At 36.2% G+C, this 26,880-nt stretch overlaps 1 protein-coding gene across 4 annotated transcripts in view; it reads right to left on the minus strand.

The window, feature by feature from the left end:
* Als2 (Amyotrophic lateral sclerosis 2) overlaps positions 1 to 26,880 on the minus strand; it is a 550,533-nt gene that overhangs the window by 311,336 nt on the left and 212,317 nt on the right. For all 4 annotated transcript variants that reach the window (XM_090415655.1, XM_090415656.1, XM_090415654.1 and 1 more), the window contains exon 12: positions 914 to 980. In XM_090415655.1, coding sequence (XP_090271781.1) covers positions 914 to 980 — 67 coding nt within the window. The remainder of the gene's footprint in view (positions 1 to 913; positions 981 to 26,880) is intronic.

The following is a 26,880-nucleotide window of genomic DNA, read 5'->3' on the forward strand; positions in this document are numbered from 1 at the left end:
TTTGTCATTGAGTCATGCAATTATCTGTTAACACCACACCAATCATATGCATAGAGATGGAAGCAACCAGTAGAGGAAACGTGGGAGTAAGGCATTGTCTTCTCGATCTTGGATTGCATGGGAGTGAATTAAGATTAAGAGACCATCATTAGAACTGTTGTGCAATTAGATTTTGAAAGCTTGGGACATGATTTTTCCAGAAATAATTAATTTAATTACAGAAGCATTGTTGCTAAATGATGGAAAATGGGATGTAGAGCTAGATACTCGAATTGGCTTAGCAAGCTCAATATTGCGGGAGCTTGGCTGTTCGGTAGTACTGAAGCAGGAGTTAAGCCAGAAGGCAAAGCTGGCTGTCTTCAATACATAGACTGAAAGAATGCGGACATGAATCCAAGCGGCTGAAATGAAGTTTCTTCGAGGAGTTGCGGGGCTGACAAGACTCGACAGAGTCAGAAGCTCTGCAATTCAGGAAACCCTCAATACTCAACCGCTGCTTCTCCGTATTGAGAGATCACAGTTATGTTGGTACGGGCACCTGGTCAGAATGCTACAAGAGAGGCTCCCCCAGCAGGCCCTCTTTGCCAAGCCAGAGAGTGGAAGGCCACGTGGAAGGTCAAGGACTCGCTGGATAGATTATATCCAAAACCTTGGGTGGACATGTTTGGGAATCCCACCAGAACACCTGAGCTTGGTGGCAGAGGATCGTGACCATTGGAAATTCCTCTTGCAGCTGTTGCCCCCACAACCCAATTAGGAAAGGTGGTCCTTGAAGATGTATATACATTCATGATACAATTAATTGTATTAAAAATGTAAATATACATTCATGATACAATTAATTGTATCAAGAATATAAACCAGCAACTAAGCCTAAATACTCCTTTAATGTATATACATTATATATTATTACCTTTTCATTGGGAGTTGGACAAGATACTGTTAATATTTCTTCTGGAGTGGTTAGGACAATGAGATTTCTAAAAATTAAAAACAAAATATTAATCTGCTATGTTAAAAAAAAACAAAAAAACAAAGGCTTCAAAATTTTTGATTAAAAAGTATATAGTACACACAGTGTGCACCAATTAATTAATGAGATAGATTTTTTACAGGACATCCCTTTGAATAAAAGTAACTACTAACATGTTTATAGTTTTGAGTGGGATGATGCAGAAATTTTCATGTATCAACCATTGAGGTAAGAGTGTGTGTAAGTGGAGTATGTCAAAAGTTGCATCATGGGGCAAAGATTTGTGATATAATTTTACTGTAAATTAGGAAAATCTGCTACAGAAGTGTATCAAGACTTTAAAAAAGGTTTACACTGATGACTGAGTTATGCACAGGTGTTCTGCTGGTTTTCAATCCTTAGGAACAAGAGGAGTCCCTGAAGGATGAACTATGCTGTGGATGGCCATTTTCTGCACGGACAAATGAAAACTAGAGAAACTGTTGCCCATTACAGGCAAATAATAGGTGCCAGCATGCAATGTGTCAGGAAAGAACTGTTCCACAACAATTGGTTTCTGTTGCATAACAATATGCCCATATACGCATTGTGCGCTGTCTGTGAAGCAGTTTCTGGCATCAAAGTCAATCTGTGTGATTGACCCCCCCCCCATTCACCAGAATTGGCTTCTGCAGACTTTTCCCTCTTCCCAAAGATGAGATGTGCCTTGAAACGGGAGCACTTCAGTGACATTGAGGACATCCAATGCAGTGTGACCAAAGACTGAAGGAGGTTCCCATTCAGGACTTCCACTATCCCTATGAACATCTGTACAACAGATGTAAATGTTGTATGGAGGTAAAGGAAGATTATTTTGAATCTGTGTAATTAATAATTAAAAATTTCTTTCTTTTGATATAATAATTGCCATCTCATTACTTAACAGGCACACTACTATTGTGAACATCGTGATTCTTGTGGATAAACTTATATTTGGTTACACATGACATTAAGTTTTTCAGAAAATGACAACGTATACTAAAATATTCATTAAAAAACTTTAATCAATACCTTCCTATATTTCGGCAATGTTACATTGCCATCTTCTGGGAACATAAAAACTATGATATGTGCTCGCAGGCACTAACGAGCAAATGAGGCTGAAGAAGGCAACTGACATTGGTCTTAGAGTCCTAAAGGTGCCCCTAGAGGGCTAAACTGGGGAGGGGGGCTGATGTTCTAAAGATGCAAGCTTCCCAAATTTGGGATAGTGTTATTTTTCCTCTTACATTTACTTTATTTATTTTATACTGTTAACTTAATTTTCTTATATGTTCTATATACCGTTTATTCTTATCACTATCTTGTTGTACTCATCCTTTGTTCCCGTATACAACCTTCTAAAATTTAGACATGCTACACTTATTCTACTCTCTACTAAATTCTTTCCCCTTTATTAACAAACAGTCCTATTGGCCTCTCTATAGTTTAACTGCACAACATTCTGAAAGAGTACACCCGATAAGCATTAACAAAATTTATATTATAACTGCGCCAGCTAATACCTAGGATAGATGGGACTCTTACCCAGGATGGCTCTCTCAGAATGATCCATGATGATTAGACTAAAATAAACTTTGTATCTCTTTCATACAGTCGTGGCTTGCTTTGTTTATTCATACACGTGGGTTCATCCCGCTAAGTTCGTCTATATTTTATGAATGGCTGTTTGAATTCATAAATTAAGAATCAGGTCAGGCAGGTACTTAAAAGAACAAGTTTAATAAATTTGAGAAATTATACAAGTAAGCATTACTAACATATTATCTGAAATATTCTTAAGTAAGGTCCTAGGTTCAATACTAATTTAACTAAACACACAAATAAACTTGCTTAGACCACTAATAGAAGTAACTTAACATTATTTCTTTGGCAACTATCACTCTTTCTACACTCACATGATCATTAGTTATATTACTTTACACATTACTATTAGCTCATACAGAAATAAAACTGGCCTTGTTGGGCAGACAATTCTTAAATAAATGGGCCTGAGCCAAATCTTAGATAGATCTTAGAGTTCCATATTATTAGTCCATTTCACAAAATTTCTTAGGGGATCACTTTCTTTTATAACTGGAATTCGCAATACAAAAGTCTACTTTACCGTCCCTGATTAGATGCTATGTCTTTCTTCTTGCCTTGTCAGGTCATCAAGGCTTCCTCGCTCTACTTTCCATCTGATTACCTTCGATCAGCTATACGGATAGAATCTCAACAGGAAAGAAAGGATATGGCACGGGAATATCGTCAGATTGGACGGCATCTGCTTGGTTCCTCCGTCGCATGACAACACACAGCTATCCTAGTCCAAGGAAATAGCTTGGCCCATTTCAAACGCTGCGACAGATGAACCAATGCCTTCCACGGCCAGCCAGTAACTTCTCCGACGGAGCGGACTGGACCTATGTCTGAGAGAGGTCAGGAACCCCCAAAAAAAGCCTTGAATGGGGTTTGCATGGCCTTTTTGTTTTCTTTCTCTTCTCGGTGTTTCTCGGCCATCGCGATGCCCACCAACGCGGTCACATGGATTTACGTCATTGTATTCAGCTCCCTCTATTACATTGCACGTGCACTTGTTTTGCTCTTCTTGGAAAGCGGTTTAGTTTCTCTTTCCAGTAACTACCTTCTCCCTTTTTGTATGCATAACACAGGACGGTTAAAGGTGACCCTTGAACTCTGGCTCACAGGCTTAACTACTTTAGTATGAAATGGGGTTCTTAAGTAGATCTAACAGTTTACATTGATTTCTATATCTGGCCCACATGCATTACAGATTATGTCTAACAAACATTTTTATACAATTTTGTACAATTTCTTGCTCTTAAATTTGATTTATATTCATAAGTTATCTTTCTAATCTATTGCCAACATTCCACATTCTCTGCCTAAGTTAAATTAAAGTTGTGTCCTGAATAATACGTGTTAAAGCATTTCTTAGTTTATTCAAGACACAACAGTAGTCTCATGCACCCAAATTTGTTAAGATTTGGGAAGTTTCTTTTAGAGCTGAGGCTGATTCCAGGAACAATCTTTCATATTTATATTTGCTACAGTGTAGTAAAGTGGCTTTCTTCCAGCGTATTCTGTGGTGGGTATCTAGTGCATGGTCTGCAAGTCCTGAGTGGCTGTATTGGCGAACCCAGATGTAATCTTTGTGTTCGGATATCCTGATATTAGCTGTCCTGCGTGTTTGGCCATAGTAGGACAGTTCACAGTTGCAAGGGACCTGGTATACTCCAGGTAGGTCTAGGGGAAGTGGCTGGTCTTTGGTGGTGCAGATAAGGTATGCCAATTTCTTATGTGGTTTGTAACAGGTATTGTGAACATCACTATGGCAAAATAACATCCTATAATGAACAATGGAAAGTTCTAGAAAGTTTTTTTACCTTGGGTATACTATACATTAAAGATACCAAGCAATTTTATAAACTTGTAAAGTTTATAAAAAAAGTTTATGATCACCGAAAATACTTCAAGTTTATAAAATTGCTTGGTATCTTTAACGTATAGTATACCCAAGGTAAAAAACTTTCTACATCTTTCTCTCATCCTGAGATTTTTATTTAATAAGGTCAAAGCACCTTGTGGCAACTTGTATAAGTAAAATTTATAAGTTCTGCATTACTTCAACCTTGGCATTTCAGGGTCTGGCTCCCAGTGACGAGACCTCAAAAAAATTCTAAACTGGTCTGGGTAGTGGTCCTTCCCTTAATGCATAACATCATACATGTCCGCAAGGAGAGGTGCTTTGTATTATGGAAGCTACTAAGGAAAGTAATCAGAGCTTATGCCACCTTTACCATGAGCTGCCTCAGACCTAAAAATACTTCAGGTGCAAACTTGACTTACTGGCTTGTTTGCTTACTTGAAAAAAAAAGGATTAAAACCAAATTTATGAAATTGCTTGGTATCTTCAATGGAAAGTTCTGTCCAAAGTTTTGCAGAACCAATGATATTTTAGCTCACTATTGCAAGGGAGTGAATATTCAAAACATCTGAATACTACTGCAACACTCATAAAGTACAAAACATTCATGTCAGTTTCCTAGCAAACAATGCCATAATACATACACTGAAATTTTTTCATTTACTGACTACAGACATTTTTAACCTTTACCCAGCACACCAGTTTCATCTAATAACTATAGAGCCATAGCAATGAAAGGAGGGGACTAGAGGAAGCTTGTTTAATGTTTAAACTGATTGGCTGTTTTTAAGGTCAACAACTCAAAATATAGCTCCTGTTTTGAGTAATGCTGTGAGAAGTACAGTACTCTAATAAAACATTATGATGATTTTAGTTGCAATAAGAGGAGGATGTATATACCTCATTTGGCAAGCACAGGGTGTTACTCTGAGATTTCATCTAAACATAGCGATTTATTTAGATGAAATCCACAAGAGTTTGGTTGGACTCCATGGGTATGCCCTCCTTCCACAGTGGGAGGGAGGGGAGGGGGGGGGGCAAACTTTTCCGATGTTTTTATCATCATCATTATCCAGGACCTCGCAACATTCATTGTGGGAGACCCATGCTACACAACACATTGAACTCATTCACTGTTTGTGCTCTCACCATACTATTAGTCAATGCATTCTGCAGTTCAGCCACCCTCTATGCAATGAAACCACTAATCACCCACTTGCTGGGACTTTCTTATGCAACTTCCAGGGATGGCCCCTTGTCCTTGCTCCTTTCCCATTATACTATCATGTGAAAGAACTCCCAAGTGTCAAATACTGTAACTACCTCTGTACTCTTTCCAGGGTTAATTTATCTCCTTCCAATCCTGGGATCAAATCTGAGCTCAACAGTGCTCAACAATAATGGATGGGAGAGAGAGAGAGAGAGAGAGAGAACTGTCTCTGATGTCATCATCAGAGATAATCTTTTAAACTTTTAAAAGTCCTTTCTTTAAATCAAAGAAAGGCAGAATATACCTAAGCCAACTTGCAGGAACAGGGTACTTCATATACTCCATGCACTGAGAGAGGAGGGAACTGATCTTTGGTAAAACAGATAAGGGTAGCAAGTTTCTGATAGGGCTTAAAAGCCGTGTAGAGGAAACTTGCTATCCTTATCTGTTCTACCAAAGATCAGCTCCCTCCTCTCTCAGTGTGTGGAGAAAAACTGCTTTTAACACCAGGTTATAATAATGCATCACATGAGAAAACTCGTATGATCAAAAACTCATGCAACAGAACATTACGGCATTGTACTTTTTTTTTTATATTGCAAGTAAGCAAACCCAGATATTATTATTATGAAAGTTTATTTCACTGTACAAAGAGAAATGTTAATTATAAAGAATATGGAAAGAGAATTTGTTTACAAAGTTAGCAAATAAAGCTTACTTTAAACAGTAACTCAAGAGTATTACTCAAAACAAGTGGCATTTCTAAATCACAGAAAGCAGCAGCAACAAGATGAATCAGAAAACTTCTGCTAATTATGCTACTGGCTAGATAGATAGATACTGTACTATCATAGCTGTACTATATTACACATTTAATTATGATTGATGATGAAATATACAATCTTTTCATAATCCGTGCATTTTACTTCATAAAATATAAAATATTAGTTTTTTTGACAGTGGCGATCCTCTGAAAAGAGGAAACATTATCACAGTTATGATCATGTAAGGATAAAATGCAACATCATAATTCTATTTGTTTAAACTAAACTGATATTTCTGAGACAGAAAGAATTGATGGGGTGAACATAATTCAAAGACAAAGCTATTTCAATTGCTAAAGTTAAAATGCTGTTTATTCATAATGGGCTATTGTAGATGCTATTAATTCATCACAAACACGATGAATATTGGGTGCTACTGCTGCAATTATTAGGTAAGAAAATAGGGTGTAATGTTCCCAAAATTTGTATATAACAACACAATACAAGTGTCCCTCACTTTATGCAATTAATTGGTTCTATGAAATAATCGCATAACATGAAATTGCATAAGGTGAGTTGAATTTAGCATGGGTGAGATAGGGATAGGGGTTTCTTCAGAAGGATAAAAAAAATGAAAACTTTACATCTGTGAGCAAAAGAAATTTTAATGAATTAATTATTTAAACTTATAAACAAAACACAAATTTTAATGAATAATTGGCTGGATGAATGAATTTAATTAATACAATGTCAAACACCTAAACACTACATACTTCTGATCTTTAATCAGATAATGAATGGACTGGGTCTGGATCATCACTCTCTTGAAGTCCCTGGGCTGATAGGCTAATGATCTTCAACTTTTTTTAACGAAACAGTTGAGACTCAGTGACGGGCAGCATTCTTCCCCTCTCTATAAAGTTCTTTGTAGTAAGTCAAAGAATTCTGAATTTCTCTTGCAACTTTGGCACTTCTAGTCTCATTAGGATAATTTTCTTCAATTATTCTGATGGCACTGTCAATTGTTTAAAAAATTCAGTCATTTGTTTTGTTGAAAGCTGTTTGATGGGCTCAGCAACAAAGGGCTCCTGACTTTCATCATTCATGTCGTTTTCCATTTCCAGAAGATCTTCATTAGTGAGCTCTGATGAGTGGGACTCGAGCAGTTCATCCACATTTGTCTCATCTACATCCCCAAATCCAACATATTTTGCCATTTTAACTATGTCAAGCTCACTTTCAGGATCAAAATCATTAGAATCAGAAACTCCCTTCATGCAGGACTGCTTAACTTCTGCCCATGCCTCTCCAAAGTTGTCAACTGCCATTTTTATATCATACTTCTTCCAAAATTCTTACAATGAAATTTTATCTTCATTGCAGGTGGTACATGTAGCATGAACTAGCTGCAAAAATGTTCTGCAGAGATAATAACTCTTGAAAGTTGCAATAACATCCTGATCCATGGGTTGAATGAGGGATGTTGTGTTTGGTGGCAGAAAAATAACTTTGATATTCTCATCAATTTCAACGATGCTTGGAGGATGTCCTGGTGCATTGTCCAGAAGCAGAAGAATTTTGAAGGGTATATTTAACCTGCCACAATAAGCCTTCAATTCACGACGCAGTTCATTGCAAAAGTAGGACTCAAACACAGCTCCAGTAATCCATGCTTTTTTATTTGACCGCCATACAACAGGCAAATCCTCCTTTGAATAGCCCTAGTGCATAGGTTTTCGGAGTGATAAACCATCAGTGGTTTAGTTTTATGATCTCCAGATGCATTTCCTCCTAACAGCAAAGTGAAATGGTCCTTGGAAGTTTTAAAACCTGGGGCCCCTCTTTTCTTGCATCGATAGAAATGTTCTACTAGGCATACGTTTACAAAACAACCCCATTTTGTCAAGAATTGAACACTTGCTGAGGCAAACACTGTAACCATGTTCCTGAACACTTAGAAATTTTGCTGGAAAGTTCTCAGCAGCAACAACATCAGCTCCCGCAGCCTCACCAGTCAGCTTGAGATTATGGAATCGATGTTGCACCTTGAAACATCAAACCACCCAGCACTTGCAGCAAAAGATTGCACTTCAGGATCAGGATCTATAGCATTCAAATCATTAAACAAACTTTTTGCTTTAGCCTGGATAATCAAGGTGGATAACTGAACAGCACGTTGATTTTCATGTTCAATTCATTGGGCCAACATTCTTTCCAATTTCTCCATAATTGGTGTCTTATCTGTGTTATCTTAGTTGCCGATATTCTCATCACTCTTTTACAACTTTCTTTTATTTTCTCTGCTTGATTTCTTATTGTTCTAAAAGTTGATCCTGAAATTCCTGTAGCTCTGACTATGTTGGCTGTGCACTCATTACATTCATACCTCTTTAAAACTTCTTAATTTTCCTCCGATATTATAGCTTTTCTCGGTTTTTTAGTCTTGGAAGTATTTTGATCACAATTACCTCTCTTTTCCATAATGTTTGTGTTGCAGAAGACTCCAACAATGGAGCTCACTAGTTCTACACCTTCTGTGAGACTGACATGCAGCATAATGCCGCTTCGTCAAAGCAGCGTGCGCACAGTCACCTGACCACGCACAGAGTGACTGAGAAATTGCTACTAGTTGCGATTTTTTTTTAACACATTTGCTGCCACGCTCCTCGGGCATAGTTTGTTACCGCATGCCAAGCACTTTCACTTCTACAAGATCAGTATGAGTTATCTCATAGCTGGCTTATCAGACAGAATTTTGTTTCATACGCCAACTATGAGTAATCTCGTATCCCCCCCCCCCACACACACACCTATATGCGCTGATGGCTGTAACTTGAGTTCAGAGTCAGTGACGTTCAACATTCAGTGCAGTAAGGTTTATTGCATCTAGTGTTACAATTATTTAAAATTATCTAAATAAAAACCTTCAATTACGCCATGGTCAGTAAAAGAAAGCTTACTGATGAAGAATTAGAAGCTTACGCTAATATGAGCGATGATGAATGGAATGAATTATTTGGTTCCGATTCTGAAGATTATTATAATCCTACAGATGACTCTAGTGATGACTCAGATGATGACATACCATATATAAATATATGTATATGTTTGAAAAAACTTCAAAAAATCATTTTATTTGCATTAATAAATACACAGTTTATGCAACAATACCTCTTATAATATACTATACTTTTACTGAAATTATTTTCTTTCTACCAAGCCGCAAGACATGCTCTCCGCTTTATTCACAAGCCAAGGGTCCATACTATGGGTTAACTCGTGCTTGCATAGGAGGTTGGTAATCGACATACGAGTATATTCGTAGTTGGCATGCGAGGCTCATACCAACTATGAGTATACTCATAGTTGGCAGCGAACGTGTTAAATTAATTACTTAAATAAAGCGCCAATAGGCTTCACTTTGGCGATGTAACATTATTTAAATTAAGGGGATATTATAATAAATTTAGTTTAATCCTTTATCCAAGTGTGAGCAAACAAAGTTTGCACCTGAAAGTATCTTCAGGACTGGGGAACTTCAGAACTATAAAAATTTTTGCAAACTTTATTTGCTCACACTTGGATAAAGGATTAAACTAAATTTATTATACTCTAATCAAGTGAAAAATAAACTTTCACTAAGGGGATATTAAATCCCACATTATTTCAAATCTGAATAAGAAACTCAAAGATCGGAATCAAAGAGTTTCATGCCAAATATAGTAAACTATAAAAATTTTCGGTGGATTGTAGCGTAAGCTAAAGCATGTAGTTCAACACTAGGGCAACTCGTTGCAAAGGTGGATAAAGTTCTGATCACTATTCTTAGTATTTTCCATAATGTAAAACACATCTCCTAGGAGATGTATGATGTTATACATTATGGTGAAAGGTCACTACCCAGACCGGTTTTGACCTTTATTGAGGTCTTGTCAGTGAGTAGGTAGACCTAGATAACATAATACTGAGGTTATAGCTAAAAGAACTTATATACTTTGTTATATAAGTTGTCAAAAAGGTGCACCCATAAATTATTACTTAAATAAAGAGCCAATAGGCTTCACTTTGGCGATGTAACATTGTTTAAATTAATGGAATATTAAATCCCACATTATTTCAAAGTCGAATAAGAAACTCAAAGATCGGAATCAAAGACTTTCATGCCGAATATAGTAAACTATAAAAATTTTCGGCAGATTGTAGCGTAAGCTAAAGCACGTACATCTCCTAGGAGATGTGTTTTACATTATGGGAAATACTAAGAAAAGTGATCAGAACTTTATCCACCTTTGCAACGAGTTGCCCTAGTGTTGAACTACGTGCTTTAGCTTATGCTACAATCAGCCGAAAATTTTTATAGTTTACTATATTCGGCATGAAACTCTTTGATTCTGATATTTGAATTTCTTATTCGGCTTTGAAATAATGTGGGATTACTATCCCCTTAATTTAAATAGTGTTAAATTAACTTTTTAAATAGTGTTAAATTATCTTTTTAAAATCACGTTATAGCGAAAACACACAAAGTGAGATCACGTATAACAAGGGATACCTGTATTGCCTGTGGCATAGTAGGCAGTTATCAATTTCCAATAAATATGTGCATCTGGTCATTGATATTTACTAGGTCTTAAAAGACTCAAATTTAAAAAGTTTCACTTCAGTAAAAATAAAGCTTCATATATGCTAAAGAATTCTTTTGCACAGCAATACAAAAAAGAACAAAAAACTTCCAGCAAGTTTCTTAGACATGTTAAAGAAAGTACAGTAATTCAAGCATTAAGACTTGCTGCAAGTTCACTTTATCCCATATTTGTCATAAAGTTGCAAAATGTTTAGTCAACATACTACATAATCAATGACTTTGGTGTTATTTCTTTTCAGTTTCTCTTAGTACAAGAACAGCCAAGGTCATACGGCATCAGGACACAGCAGTGCACAGGGTATTAGGAAACAGTCAAAAGGAGATAAATTAGTGAATAAGATGTATCTACAAAGTGTTAAGTATTTACATAACAAAAATATTAGTAAATACTTATCTACATCAAGTATTAATAAGTAGTTATAAGGAGTGAAAGTCTATGTACAAAAAATAGGGTATCTATATATTAAAATGTATTAATAAATACTTCTCTATACAAGGTATTAATAATAGTTATAAAAATATAAACGATTAAACTAAACATATGTACAAGGTTTAATATCTACAATACAGCATCAACATATAAATAAATTTATAATCAATGACTGAATAAATTAATTCTTTGTAAAAATTTAAACATGTCATGCAATTTGTCTGAGTCTGATAACACTGACCTGAGTGTATAGGGTTCAGTCAGATAAGTAAAAATGTCATTTTTCTCTCTCTCTCTCTCTCGTGTGAAGTGCTGGTGCTCCACCAGAATATGACTAATGGCAAGAGAGGTTTTGCAATTCTAACAGATGAGGGCATGCTGAAAATTTGTGATAATCACCATAAAGGAATTGAGGTAGAACCGTGTAACTTATACATTATTCTACATATTTCCCATGAAGTGTACACTTGTTATAATGCTGCTGCATCATTTGCAATCCTCTGAGAAAAAGTCTTTCCCTTGTTGCACAAACCAGTCCTCAGCTGCAGATGTGACTTCATCTGTTGTAAATTTTGTTACTTTCAAGTGGTTCTTTAAATTTGGGAATAGAAAATAGTTAGATAGGGCCAGGTCTGGAGAATAGGGTGGGTGAGGCAGAAATTGAAATCTCAAGGTGTGTTGTCTGTTGGGTTTCATGAGCAAGTGTGTTGTCCTGCAAAAGCAACACACCTCTGCTCAGTTGTTTCCTGCAGCATTGTTCCTTCAGTACCTCCTTCAATTTCTTCAGAGCTGTTGAATAAACCACTACTGTAACAGTTTCACTTTTTTTTTTTGTGTGTACGGGGGGGTAATTGGTAAGGACTGAACCATCCATATCCCAAAAGACAATGGCAAGAACCTTCCCTGTTGACTTGTGGGTTTGGAACTTCTTTCTCCATGGAGAACCTTAGTGTCTCCACTCTATTCACTGTTGTTTGGTCTTTGGGTCATAGTGATGAAGCCATGTTTCACCAACAGCCACAATACAAGCCAGCCAAAAATGTGCACTTGATTTCTCAAAATCACCGAAAATCAATCGAGATGAACAGCACACGTTCTCTCGTTTGGTTGGCATACAAATATTTGGGGGACCCACTTTGCCGAGAGCTTCTGCATGTCCAGATGTTGGTGGATAATGATCCCAACTTTTTCCCTGGATATCCTCAGAGTCTTTGCAATGTTTTTGGCTGGTATTTGTCTGTATCATCAAGTATCATGGCATTCATTGCATTTATGGTTTCAGGTGCGATTACTGTGGAAGGTCTTCCTGACCTAGGGGGCATCTGGTGTCTCAGGATGCCTGAATTTAAACTTGGCTACCCATCTGGCAACTGTTGGATATTCTGGGGCACAGTCCCCTAAAGTCTCACCCAAAGTTTGATCACTCTCAGTTGGACTATTTTTGCAGCACAAAAAACTTGATGACCTGCACCTGTTGTTGAATTTCTCCAAAACCTCTGATATGTCTTTTTATATATCCAAAATGAAAAAGAACAAATTATTACAATTTGATGAAACATGGCAGTTAAAGGGTGTTAAGGTATGTTCTTTTTTGTGATTATATCAGCTGCTTTAATATCATTTTTGTTCTAGGTGTTTATCAGAGCTTTTCAGCCCTCCACCCCCTTTGTAAGTGGGTCATCAGCCCTCAGTAAATAGGAATGTGTAAGATGAATGTAATCTATGTAGAGCCTAGCCCAGGAAGATCTTCCTCTGTTTGAACTCTGCGCAGGCTCGACTGCCATAATTTAATTTCAGGTTTAATTTGGTAGAGCTTATTATTAGTATTTCATTGTTCCAAGATTATCAAACAAAAACTCCTATACCACCAGTATAGGCGTTTTCTCAAACATTCACCAGGCAGATGGTGGATGTTTGAGAAATGAGCTGACCTCACTGTGGTATGTGCAGCCTCATTACCGTTAATCCCAACATGGTTGAGAATCTAACAGAAGCAAACAACAGTTGTAGTTTCCATAAATGAAAGAGGTGTTGAATTTGATAGCTATCTGGTACTCATTCAAATGAGTACCAGATGTTGCTGTAACTCTAGACTTCTTATTGCCTGGGGAGAAATTTGCGACCTGAACATATTCTGTACTCTTACAGCTTGGTTGTAAAGTTGCTACACTTTGATAGGATTTGTGCATACATAATGACGTCTGGAAAGACAGCAGAAGATCCTAATTAAGTCCTCCGATTTTGAGCAGACTGTGTGTAGACAGGCACAAAATCAGAGTATTCAAATTCCATGAGCTTTGAAGAGTTGATGGTAGACAACAACAGGGGTGGAAAATTTCAGTAGCCTGCTGAAAGAAAAGCTACATGATGGCATGCGAGATTGCCACAGCAGAAATGAATTTGGTGGTGTCTGAGTTATGTCTGCTGCAAATTCTTGAGCTTGTAGGACAGCTTTTATCCACAAACCAAAGGGTTTTATTGGAAGTCTGTCAAGACTTGTAGAGATTCTTGAATTGTGATCAAAAGATAGTTGGATACATGGGATGATCTGGCAGAGATTTTATTTTAGTTACATATACCAGAGACAACTGTTAGCATTGAAATGGCAGAGATGGTTTGCTTTAACGTACAGACTAGGAATAGGTGAGGGGTGAAATGCTAAAGTTGCAATTCTGATGTTGTAATGATGAACAGGGTCTAGCTATCATAGTGTACTCTTCCTGGCTGAAATATAGACTTCACACTCATAGTTAAGATTTGATCTTATCAATGCTATGTACAATCAATGCATAGCACATCTATCAGTATCCCCAGCAGGTGGAAGATAGGGTGTGCAGAATGTTCATTGATTCACGCCACATTTCCCATAACTGATGTACATGAGAGAGGAAAGTTTACTATCAAACATCAGTTCCTAAGACCCAGGCTTCTGGTGCAACTGGGATTAGTGATTGTCCTAGCTGGAAATCTGAGTCTGGATGAAGACCACACCTACAGCAGAAATGCACACAAACTGTTTTCTGCTGCAAAAATTGAAATCCATTTGAAAGTGCCTATTTTGAGAGATGGTCAATGGTTGCTGCAGCTGTCTTTCTATGACTCATATTATGTGAATGACAGAAGATGGTAAAGTCATCCACATATAGGGCATTACAGTTGGAGTAAGTTGTTCTGCTATTGAGCTGACCTTGATTGCAAAAAGTGTAACACTTAGAAGAGAACTTTGTAGGACTCCCTCTTCTTAGTTATAGGGGTGGGAGGGGGCAGTACCTATCCAACTTGGAAGATTTAGTTGGATAAGAAGTTTTTTTTTATAAAAAGAAGGAGATTCCCTCTAAGCCCAAAATTATGTGACTCTTTCAATATTCCAAATCTCCAAGTAGTTAGTCTCATGTGCTTTCTTTCATATAAAAAAAAAACGATACTAGATGCTCACATTGTACGAAGGCATCTCTAATGAATACCTCCAGTCAGACAAGATGACTAGTAGTAGTGATATTTTCAGAAGCCAGATTGTGTTCTGGAGAAGCAGTTGTTTCTGTCCAGAAACCATAAAAGATGAAAGTTAACCACTTTTTCCCAGCTTAGGAAATTCAATTATAATCGCCTTTTGACAGGTATATCTGGAAATATGCTCTCACAGAAAATTCTGTTATAAAGGTGCAACAGTTGATCCATGGCCAATGTTGACAGATATTTTACCATTGCATAATGAATATTATCATGTTCAATATCAGCAACAAATGGATTTGTTGTGTTTTTGCTATGCTTTTTTGGGAAAGAAACTCTGGGATAAGAGGATATTGCCAATGTTTTTGCAAAAAAAGAAGTCTTCTTGAGGTCGGCAATTGTTGCTGGATCAGCAAATGTGCAACCATTGTGCTCAAGGATAAAGAGCCGATTGGTGGTATATATGCCTTTCATTTTCTGGATTTTTTTCCTATACTTTGCTGTTGGTGAATCTTGATATAGAAGAAGTAAATTGGATCCAGGATTCCTTCTGGCTCTGGCGACAGAGGTATCTAATTCAAGCCCATGCAATTTTTTTAAAGCAATTAGGTTTGTTGTTGTGGGGCACCTGCAGAAAATACCTCAAGCTTTCTTCTGTGGCTTCTTTGGCTGCTATGCAATCATTATTTCACCACAGCTTAAGAAAAAAGAAAACGTGAGAACCAAATAATGTTTTAGAAATTGTAGCTGCTGCTATAATAATACATTCTGTTACATGCTTCTGTGCATCACTGAGATGAACTGATTGTTGCAGATCAAGATCTGCTAATGAAGAAATGGTGGACTAGTCAGCTTGCTCAATTTTCAACCATGATATCCATAACATAATACACGGGACAGCAACATCATTTCAAATTACATCAAACTAAAGAGAAAATTCACCTCAACAAAGGCACAACGAATATACCACCACATGGAGAAAGCGCTACTCAAGCTACCAGAAAGAACTTAGCCATTACTCAAAACCAGCTACAAAAGGAAAAATTGGAACTTCCAAGCTACTTAAATACAGATATCTGGATGATCCTAGAAAAGATTACAGACAACACGGCGAACCATATCCTTCAAATAAAGAAAGAAAATCTAATTTCCAAATTTCAAAGACTAAAAGATTGACAAAACCAGTGGCCATATTCAAATCTCTCTCCATAGTGAACAATAACAACCAACCAGAAGCAAGAAACAACAGGAGCCACCAATCGCCTACAGGTAACAGTAACGTAGTTAACCTATCCAACCACACTTTAAACAAAGACGAACTCTAAATAAAGTACTAAATAAAGGTCTAAATTTTGCCGTAGCACCCAGGTCGATAAACAAACTTGAATTTATTTGTAACATAGAAAAAGGCTTAAGATTCATCCCAAATAACATAGCAGACAAAATACGTTTAGAAACTGTCAACATTTTAAATCATAACAAAACAATAACAAGCAACTTAACAAAACACGAATCAACAGCAGTGAAATCATTAAAGACAAATCCAAACATCGTAATAACTAGAGCCGATAAAGGAAGTGCCACCATTATTTTAAACCGAACCACTTATGTAGAAAAAAATGAATCTGCTAGTCTCGGACATTAACACATACCAACTTGTTAACTACAACCTAACCATAGAATAAAAAAGAAAACAGAGAAACTACTTAAGTCAATTACCACATGGTCGAAGATATTGTAAAAAAACTATTTCCACACTACGCTCTTTCCCAAAGAATTTATGGGTTACCGAAAATACACAAAAAAAAACACACCACTCCGGCCTATTGTTGAAGGGATAGATAGCCTGAATTATCACTTAACCAAAAAATTAGCAGCAATCCTCAAGGAGATGGTAGGTCATTCCCCCTCCTATATCAAAAACACACAACACTTCGTAAACATCATCAAAGACATTACGTTAGTAAAAGATGATTTATTAGTCAGTTTGGACATCTCTGCCCTCTTTACGAATGTCCCAATCAATGACACAATCTTTCTTTTACAGAAAGAATTCCCTCCAGATATCACGGAACTCTTTGCACATGTATTGCATTCTGGTTATTTTGTATGGCAAAATGCTTTCTACCTACAAAAAGAAGGCACAGCCATGGGCTCGCCATTATCCTCCCCCATTGCTAACTTTTATATGGAACATTTTGAGCAACTTGCTTTAGGTTCCTCTCCTTAAAAACCCAAAATCTGGGCTTAGATACGTTGACGATGTTTTCGCGATCTGGTCCCATGGCCGCCAGACACTAGAAACATTCCTTAGCCACTTAAAACAACACAAACACATACAGTTCACAATTGAGATTGATAAACAGAACACACTTCCGTTTCTAGATACACTTGTCACATGTCTTCCTTCTGGCAATATTTCCTTCGCTGTTTACAGAAAACTGACACATACTGGCCAATATAGACACAAACTCCTACCACGACCCAACACAAAAACTAGGTGTCATTAATACTCTGAAAAACAGGGCTCTGAAGATCTGCTCCAGTGAACAGCCACTGAAAGACAAATTTAAAGTAATCAGCAATACTTTTCAAAAAAATGGGTACAGCCAAAACACTATCAACAAAATTCTCTACAAGACCTCAATAATAAATAAAGACAAACCAGACTACAATAAAACTAAAACCATTCCTTACATTAAAGGGACATTAGATAAAATAAACAGAATACTACAAAAATACAACCTCAAAGCCACCTTTTAGCCTCCTGCAAAATTAAAAAGCTTACTCAACTCATCCAAAGACCCACTACCTCCGCTCGCCCACCCTGGAGTATACCATATTTATTGCACCTGTAACATACCATATATAGGAGAAACAGGATGCACAATTCCTATCAGACAAAAAGGACATAAACGACACATCAAATATAATAATTATGTTGAAGCTGGCCTTTCTGATTATGCCCTGAACACCTTACATAGAACTGACTGGAAAAGTACTAGTTGTCTACATCACACCAAAACATGGCATGAACGCAAATTGAAGAAAGGCTGTGAGATTATTACCAACCATCCCAATCTGAACAATAATGATGGTCTAAAAATCCCAAACATATGGAAGGCATATATTCGACCCACAGAACCTTCCTCTCTAAGAGCAACTATAAACAGGACTGTAGAAAATCCAGGATTCTAAACAAAAATAACAATAGTAATGCTAAAAACAGGACATCATAGGATAGTTTACTGAAAGAAAACTATCTGTAAGAAAGAATGTTTATTCATGTTATCATAAATAGAGTTTAGCTTGATGTAGTTTATAATTTTTTTTTTTCACTAGAGGTCATGTTAGTAGAATAACTTGTGATCAATTCATTGTTTCTTTAGCTTACTATACGTAATGTAACCTAGTTTGTCCTGTATATTTGTATATGCTCCAGATGATTATCTTAATATGAATATCAAAACATCGGATATTAAAAGAGTTATTTATAACACGGTTGTAAAGTCCATAGTTTCTAAAATGAATGCTGATCACCATGTAACACTAAAAGAAAGGGTTAATAGTAAGGTGTTGACACTTTTTGGCAACTGGTATATGGTGATATGACTTCCACCTCGGTATCATCACCTCTGGATCTGGCTCCCACTGACAAGACCTCAATAAAGGTCGAAATCAGTCTGGGTAGTGACCCTTTCCATAATGCATAGCATTATACATACCCATAAGGATATGTGCTTTGCATTATGGGATACTAAGGTAAGTGATCAGAACTTATACCACCTTCACTACGAGTTGCCCCGGTCCTGAAAATACTTCAGGCACAAACTTTGTTTGCTCACACTTGGATCAAGGATTAAACCAAATATATAATTGGTAGAAATGAATGGTCTTTGCTTGGTGAAGTTTGCCGTCTGTTCCCAAAATATTTCATTAGCAATGCAGCTAATGAAGAATTGAATCAGGCTTTTAAGATATGCTACAGAAAAACGCTTCTAAACCATATTATATTAATTGCATACAATTTAAAGGAATACAGCAATGATATTTTGGTGTGTACTTGGTTTGTGCATGGAACAAAACATGCTAGTAGCATAACTGGTAACAGTTTTGAATATTCAGGCTGTGCAAGCCATGCAAGTCAGCTTATGGAAGCTAAAGTGACAGATGATCATGAGGAATAGAATCCTTCATAAATGAAACAATGAAGTAGAAAAATGCAAAATTTTCCAACTGTGCAGGCATTGATAAATACATGGAACATTGAGTAATGTTCCATTCTGCTTCATCACCTCCTCAACTTGAAATGCCTTGTGAAAGTTTTCTGAGGATTCAGATAGTACCAAACATTATTTAAAAATGATTATGAAACCAGCAAATGAATTATTAAAGTTGCACCCTTAAATCAACAACTAATCACTATGTATATTTTTAATGAAAAAAAAATATTATAAATATTCCCTTGGCACCACTGCACTACCCAGAAGATACAAAGTTTTAAGCATTGCCAAAGAGCTCAAGTTTGTAAGCTCCCAGTCACTTTTGAAACATTATGTGCTAAAATGTAAACATTACTTGACAAAATAAAACTGGAATTTTATTATCCACTTCTAAGTTTTCAAGCTATACACATTAAACTATGAAACAAAACAGTCATGACATAGTCTTGACTGTTTTGTTTCTGTTCTGTTTCATAGAAGCCAAGATTAACTTTTTTTTTTTTTTTTAAATTAAAGAGAGTAATAATAAAAACCCATCGTTATTTCATGCTAAGCAAACAAAATACTTTTGTTTTGCAACTTTACAGATTTCAAAGTTATTAAGGCCTTCCAAAGTTACAAATTATGAATTTCCTTGATAAGAAATCTGAGTAAGCATAAATATTGTGCAATTATCTGTATATTCACCTTTGTGTGCATTTAAATAAATGCTTTCACATACACATGTAACAAACTTTATATAGAATTTTATTCAAAAACTCCGATATATTTCATCTAATGTTACTTGGACATCATCAGGGAGACATATTTAATTACATTTAAACATGAATAACAATAATGAATCATAATCTTATCTCAGTCACAGCTGTAGAAAGTTGCATAGATTAAAAAAGAAAAAACTCATTAACAGTCAATAATGATCATTTCCCAAAACTTGGACATTGGCATGCAGTCTGATTGGTTGAGGTGAGATTCAGACAATTTCATAGTGTTTCACATGTTTCAAGGAAAAGACAATCAAATCTGAACTTGCTAAAATGAAGTTTTGTCTAGTTCCAAAGAACTGTGTCTAGTGTTAATAGCATGTGAAGCAAGGCCAGACTTGTAAGATTCCAAAAATATAATATACTCATGATGTTCTTCAATTCTAATCAAGGCAGAATGGCCAGTCTGTCCAAAATAGCAAAGATGACATTGAGCAGGGTACCTGATAGACACCTGGTAAGGAAAGAGGTGGTAATGTAGACTTTGTAGATGGCAGAAAGGAAAACAGTTTCTGAGTGGTTTGAAGGAAGTGTATATATTGAATTTATGAAGAATCCTTGCTATTTATTCTGGGATAGGATATTGAAATTCTTTTCACATCGGATTGTAGTCTGGCAGAAGGATGATAATTATCAATAATTTTTTGAATGGTAGTTTTGTTGTACTCATTACATATCAGATTGCTTTTAATTTTATTCAACAAAAAGTCATATCAGTAAATTAAATTATTAGACAATGTAACCTCTCAGCAGTAGTGGTATCGTGGGATACCACTACTGCTGAGAGGTTACGAATCGATCATGCCCACTGCCTTATTTCTAAGGTCCTCCTAAAATACATAATGATGTCAACTCACTATGCCTAATATTGGACTGTACTGGCTCTACCACTTACTACCTTGCAAAACATCTCTCTCTCATCATCTTCAAAATCTCACTGGTCACACTAGCTGTTAAACCAAAAGCAGTCTTGACTTTAACGAGAAAACAAAATATCTTTACCTGTCTAATAATGAGATTACAGTTTCTTTGATGTAGGCTCCCTATTCTCCAACATACCACTACAAGAGATGCCTGGTTTTACAATCTGATTTCCCTATTTATCCGATTACCTATTTAAATTCATCATCAATGAAGACTATTTTACATGGCATGATAAGTTATTCAAACAAATAGAAGGAACAGCAATGGACAGTCCTATCTCACCACGCTTAGGTGATTATTTTATGAAGCAACTAGAAAAAGGACCCTTTGACACTCTTCCCTCAGCCTTGTATATATATAGTTACATTTTGCTGTGATAGTATGTATGTATGCATTCTGGTCCCACGCTGAGTCCGAATTACTTCAGTTTCTAGAGAAAATAAACTCTTTGTACACCTGTGCCAAGTTCACTATTGAATGTGACTCCAAAAAACAACTACCCTTTATGGATACCTGATTAATTCATAATCCTATAGGTCATGTTGAATTTTCAGTTTATCAGAAGCCAACCTTTACTGGTGGATATACATTTACTTGTCCTTCCAACATCATTAATCATAGAAAATGGGTATTATCAAGAGTCTTATACATAGAGGTCATACAATCTACTCTTCTGATTCTCTTTTGTTAGATGAACTGAATAAAATTAAAAGCAATATATGTAATGGATACAACAAACTACCATTAAAAAAATTGATAATTAACATCCTTCTACCAGACAATAACGTGATGTGAAAAGAATTTCAATACCCTACTGTAAAAAACAAATAAAGATTCTTCGTAAATTCAATCTAATCTATATGCTTCCTTCAAACCAGCTAAGAAACTGTTTTCCTTCCTACCATCTACAAAATCTATATTACCACCTCTTTCCTTACCAGGTGTCCCTCAAGCACCTTACTCATGTTATCTTTACTATTTTGAAAAAATTTTGAACAAACATTCTGCCTTGATTAGAATTAAAGAATGTAAATGACCATATCACATTTTTGGAATCTGAGAAGTCTGGCTTTGCTTCTCATGCTATTAACACTAGGCATAGAGTTTTTGGAACAAGACACAACTACTACTTCATTTCAGCAAGTTCAAATTTGATTGACTTTTCCTTGAACCATATGAAACACTATGAAATCATCCAAACCTCAACCGATCAGACTGCATGCCAATATCTAAGTTTTAGAAACTGATCACTTGATTATTCATTAGGGTTTTTTTTAAATTTTTATTAGTAATTACTTAAAATTTTTTTAACTATGCAACTTTCTACAATTGTTCCTTTGAATTGTAATAGTGTAATATCATATACATTGACTGCGACATGAGCTAATATACACATGATTTTTGACTCATTATTGTGATTCTTATTTTGAATGTAGCTAACGGTCTGTCTCCCTGAAAATATCCAAGTAATATTGGATGAAATATATTGGAGTTTTTTGAATATAATTCATTATAATTTTTGTTACATGTGTAAGCCGTGAAAGTTATTTAAATATGTCTAGTGCACATGTTACATTAAAATTATTCAATTTTGTGTGTGTTTTGAAATCAGTTTCCAGTAATCTGATAGCCGTTTTAAATAGTTAAGGTCTTTCTATTTATGGAAATTGCATAATTTAGTATTCCAGACTTCCGTGTAGTTGATGAGAATGAATAGTTCAAAATAGCCATCAAGCTACATTTTTCATTTTGATAAAATTATAGACTACCACCATGTTAAGAAGAATTTGGAGCATGCTCCAATAATCCACTTATTGAAGGCCTCAAGTGGCTTGAAAAAAAAAACACGTTTGTCTCTAGAGCAGGGTTTCCAGACTATGTAAAAAAATAAATGAAAAATGCAAAAAATATATATATGAAATTTATAAAAATAGAAAAAAATCCTAGCCTACCTATGTTATGTAAACTTATAGGTACATAACAAAATGTACCTATAAATAACCTTTCATGGGTGGGAGCAACATAAAAAGTTCTGATGATTGTACCTTCATATTATAGTCATCATCTGGCATGTACACACACACACACAAGCTACATTACAATTCAGATAGTAAGCCAAAGTGATCAACTTTGGCTTACTGTCTGAATGTGTCTGAATTAGCGAGATCAATTTGATCAACTGTTATTTAACTATCCTGACCTCTAATGAGGGGAGAAAAACCTACATCAGTACTATATGTTTTGATGTAGGTTTCAAAGTTTCAAAGCACAAATACTGTTTGTTTGTATACTTGTGTTGTACCTTGAATGGTTTTGGTTCAGAACGAAAAAAAAAAATCATTCAGGGCTTAACATAATAACAAAAAAATTTAATGAAAAGAAAGGCTTGCACTTGGCAAAACACACAGGAATTTTTACAATCTTATAAGGTAATGAATTATAGTAATGTATCAAAGCAGCATGTCATTTGTTTATTTTAATGAGCAAGAAATATTGTATTATATCACTGTATGGAATTCGCTTAAACAAGTATAAATCACTGGACAACTTGTAAGATTAGGTCCAAAGGTCTTGTACTTGCTGGCATATGACCCGAGGCAGTGTAGTTCACAGAAAGCGAAGTGTATGGAGATTCCAAGAAATTATACTGACGCAGCAGAGAGAAAGTTAAGAGAAATTCATGAGGATGAGAATATCAGAGCACTGCGTAGGAGTTCCTGGAGAAAAAAAGAGGGCATTGTGCTGAGAGAATAAAAGGGGTCCCGCGAGGACAAACAAGGCTTTTTCTCGACTTCCTGGTTTTGGATAGTTTCACCGAGGTGTGCCCGGAGCTTCCTGGTCGTGCGAGCAGTGCAATAGGCAGAGATGAGTGGCGGCAGGAAATTGAAGTAGTCGCCTAGTGTTGGAGCTGGGTTCTTTACTTTTAGAATGGTAAATGAGTCGAATAAGCTGCCAGAGTCTGTTGTTGGTGCTATGACGGTGAGTGAGTTCAAGGCAAGGTATGATAGATACTGTGAGAATGTCGTATAGTTGTGTGGACATGATGTTTAGGGCCTCCCTCGATGAGTCTAAGGACTCCCTGGAGTCGCCCGTAGTAATAGTAATAAAAGGTGTGAAGTAGTGTCTTCTGCAGAAAACTACACAGAATTCTTTAGAGTCTGCAGAAGTGATGGTTGAAATCTGTTTGTGCCCGGAAAGAGTGTAGGTCAGTCAAAGAAGAGAAATCTGATCGTGTTTGTATATCAGGATATTACTGAAGGTTGGAGGATGGGATGTGAGCTCTTCCTTGCAAGAGAGATATCAGGTAAGATTGAGTTTTGGTGACAATGAAGTTTACAACGTTGTCCTTGTCTAACTGAAATAGTGCTAGAGAAAGGAATTCAGGACACTGGTCATGTAGATATTAAAAGTTTTAACAATTGAGTACTATGACAACTCTTAAATGAAGGAATGGAGTGGACAATTATCTGCAAAACTATGGATGGAATTTAAAGTCTGTGAGAGTAGATCATTTATATACAAGAGGAAGAGAGTGGGTGAAATACATAATCCTGGGGTACTACTGTAATTGGCATGGAAACTGAGGAGAGGAAATCATTCACTGTGACACTGTGGGCAACCAGTGAGAAAACTGGTGATTCGGTTGCAGAAAATGGAAAGCAAACCATAGGATGATAGTTTGCTAAAGCCCTTGTGCCAAACCTGATTAAATACTTTTGAAATGTCAAGAGCACATGAATTTCTCTGAATTTTTCCACAGGTTGAGTTCAGAAGTGGATGGTGAAGGCTAGCAGATTAGCTGCAGACCAGGGTGGCAAAATCCATATTGTCAGTTACTGATTACCTAGGTCTCCAGGTAGTGGAGGAGTTGGCTGATTGTTTCTCTATAGGTTGAGAGAAAACAGGAGCGAGTGAGTGCAATTAGAAGGTAGTTTGTTAGCTTATCTTTGTTCAGGATGGGCCTGTTTTCATGCTGTATGGTAAATGACAATAGAATAGGATAGATTGAAGAGACAATACAGGATAAGTGTTAATTTTAGAAAAAGAAAATATAAAAAGATAAAACTAATGTTCATAATGAACTGGCATTAAAAAGCAATTAAAAAAAAACAAACTTATTTCATAAAAAATAATTGGATCATGAGCTGTTCTTAAGTAATTGCCTGGGACTATTTTGTTCACCAGTCTGCTGCTGGGAAGACCAAGTTCTAGATTGATGGATTCAGCCAAAAGCATCTAAGAAGACTGAAATGATAGATATAGAAATATTGGAGTGCTGACAAATAATATATCCTCTGTCCAAAAAGGAACCGAACTTTTTGAAAATAGAAGAAACAAGGGGCTCCACCTGTTGTATCTTTTTTGTTGTCGAAAGTGGCAACCTTCATTAGTGTTGTGTCAACTGTTTATGACATTTACTTCATTAGAAGGTGAGCTATACTGCCAAGAGTGACAGTGTGTTTTGACGAACAGTCAGAAAATGAGTTTCAAACAGAGAACTGCAATTGACTTTTGTGTTAAACTTGGTAAAAGTTTTACCGAAACACATCAAATGCTTCAAAAAGCATACGGTGATGAATGCTCATCCTGTACTCAAGTTTAAGAGTGGTTTAAGTGATTTCAAAGTGGTCATGTGACACTTGAGGACAACAAAAAGCCAGGCCATCCAAAAACTGGACTGAGCGAAGTTCACATCCAAAAAGTGCATGATTTCATCAAAGAAAACCCGAAATCATCCATGAGATTGATTGAAGATGAATTGGGGATTCCAAAACCAACTGTGCACAACATTTTGACCGAGAGTTTGGGCCTTCGTAAATTGAATTCGCGATTTGTTGACAAGCTGACAACAAATCGCGAATTCAAGTTGACAGACGACCAAAAAATGTATTGAATTGAACACTGCAAGGACCTCATTAAAACCGCTCGTAAGGACTCAAACTTCCTTGAAACTATCGTTAATGGTGATGAAATGTGGTGTTTTGAGTATGAGCCCAAAACAAAGTGCCAGAGTGCTGAGTGGAGACCACCAGAAGAGCAGAGGAGGGGCATCCAAAAAAAGTTGCTTGGAGATGTCAAAAATAAAGACAATGCTGATTTGTTTCTACGATTTCAAGGGCATTATCCACAAAAAATACGTTCTGCCTGGCCAACCGTTCAATGGTGAGTTTTATCTCGAAGTTTTGAAGCAATTGATAGTGACAATTCATCACGTACAACATGAATATCGTAATGCAGGCAGCTGTCACTTTTGCAATATCTCATCGTTCGAACATTGTGAGACAGTTTTTGAGCAAAAACCGAGTTTGTGCATTGGATGACTCACCGTATTCACCTGATTTAGCACCCTGTGACTTCTTTCTCTTCTCCTGATTTCATTTCTGATGAAAGGAAAGCGATAACCACTGAAAACGTTAAAGTGGCAGTAACCACGACCTTCAACAATATCCCCAAAAAAAAAATATAAAAAACTCATTTAACGAATTAATTGACCATGCCAAATGCTGTATCGAAGCTGAGGGACAGTATATTGATTGAAATAAATGATTTAAATAGTTATAATTGGCCTGTGCTTTATTTTCTATCAAAAGTTCGGTTTCTTTTTGGACATAGGGTGTACACTGAAATCGAAGAAAAATTGGTAAGCGGATATTAGTATTAATGTAAACTATCATTTAGGACTGTCAATAGTAGTCTGTAATTAATCATTTTAATTATTTGGGCTAAAATAAGTTTACAATGAAGATTTAGACATATCTACAAAGTAATTTCTTGGCAATAAATGGACACTAAGGCCAAAAGTAGTCACAAAAAGAGATCAAGAATGTATATTCTAGCAAATAAATATTGTTATGTGGAAGTGAAACATGGACAATGAGTGGAGGCAAGGAAATCTGCTTAAGAAATGAAATTATGAGAAAACAGTACTTGTTACAACTAAGCAAAAAATAAAATACTCATTGAAAAACCTAAAACAGATACAAATAATATTAAATATGAAATGATGGAAATATTTGAGAAACAATAT

The sequence above is a fragment of the Typopeltis vanoorti genome, chromosome 3 (assembly GCF_054136105.1).
Source record: "Typopeltis vanoorti isolate ZY-2024b chromosome 3, IOZ_Tvanoo_1.0, whole genome shotgun sequence".
Lineage (NCBI taxonomy): Eukaryota > Metazoa > Arthropoda > Arachnida > Uropygi > Thelyphonidae > Typopeltis > Typopeltis vanoorti.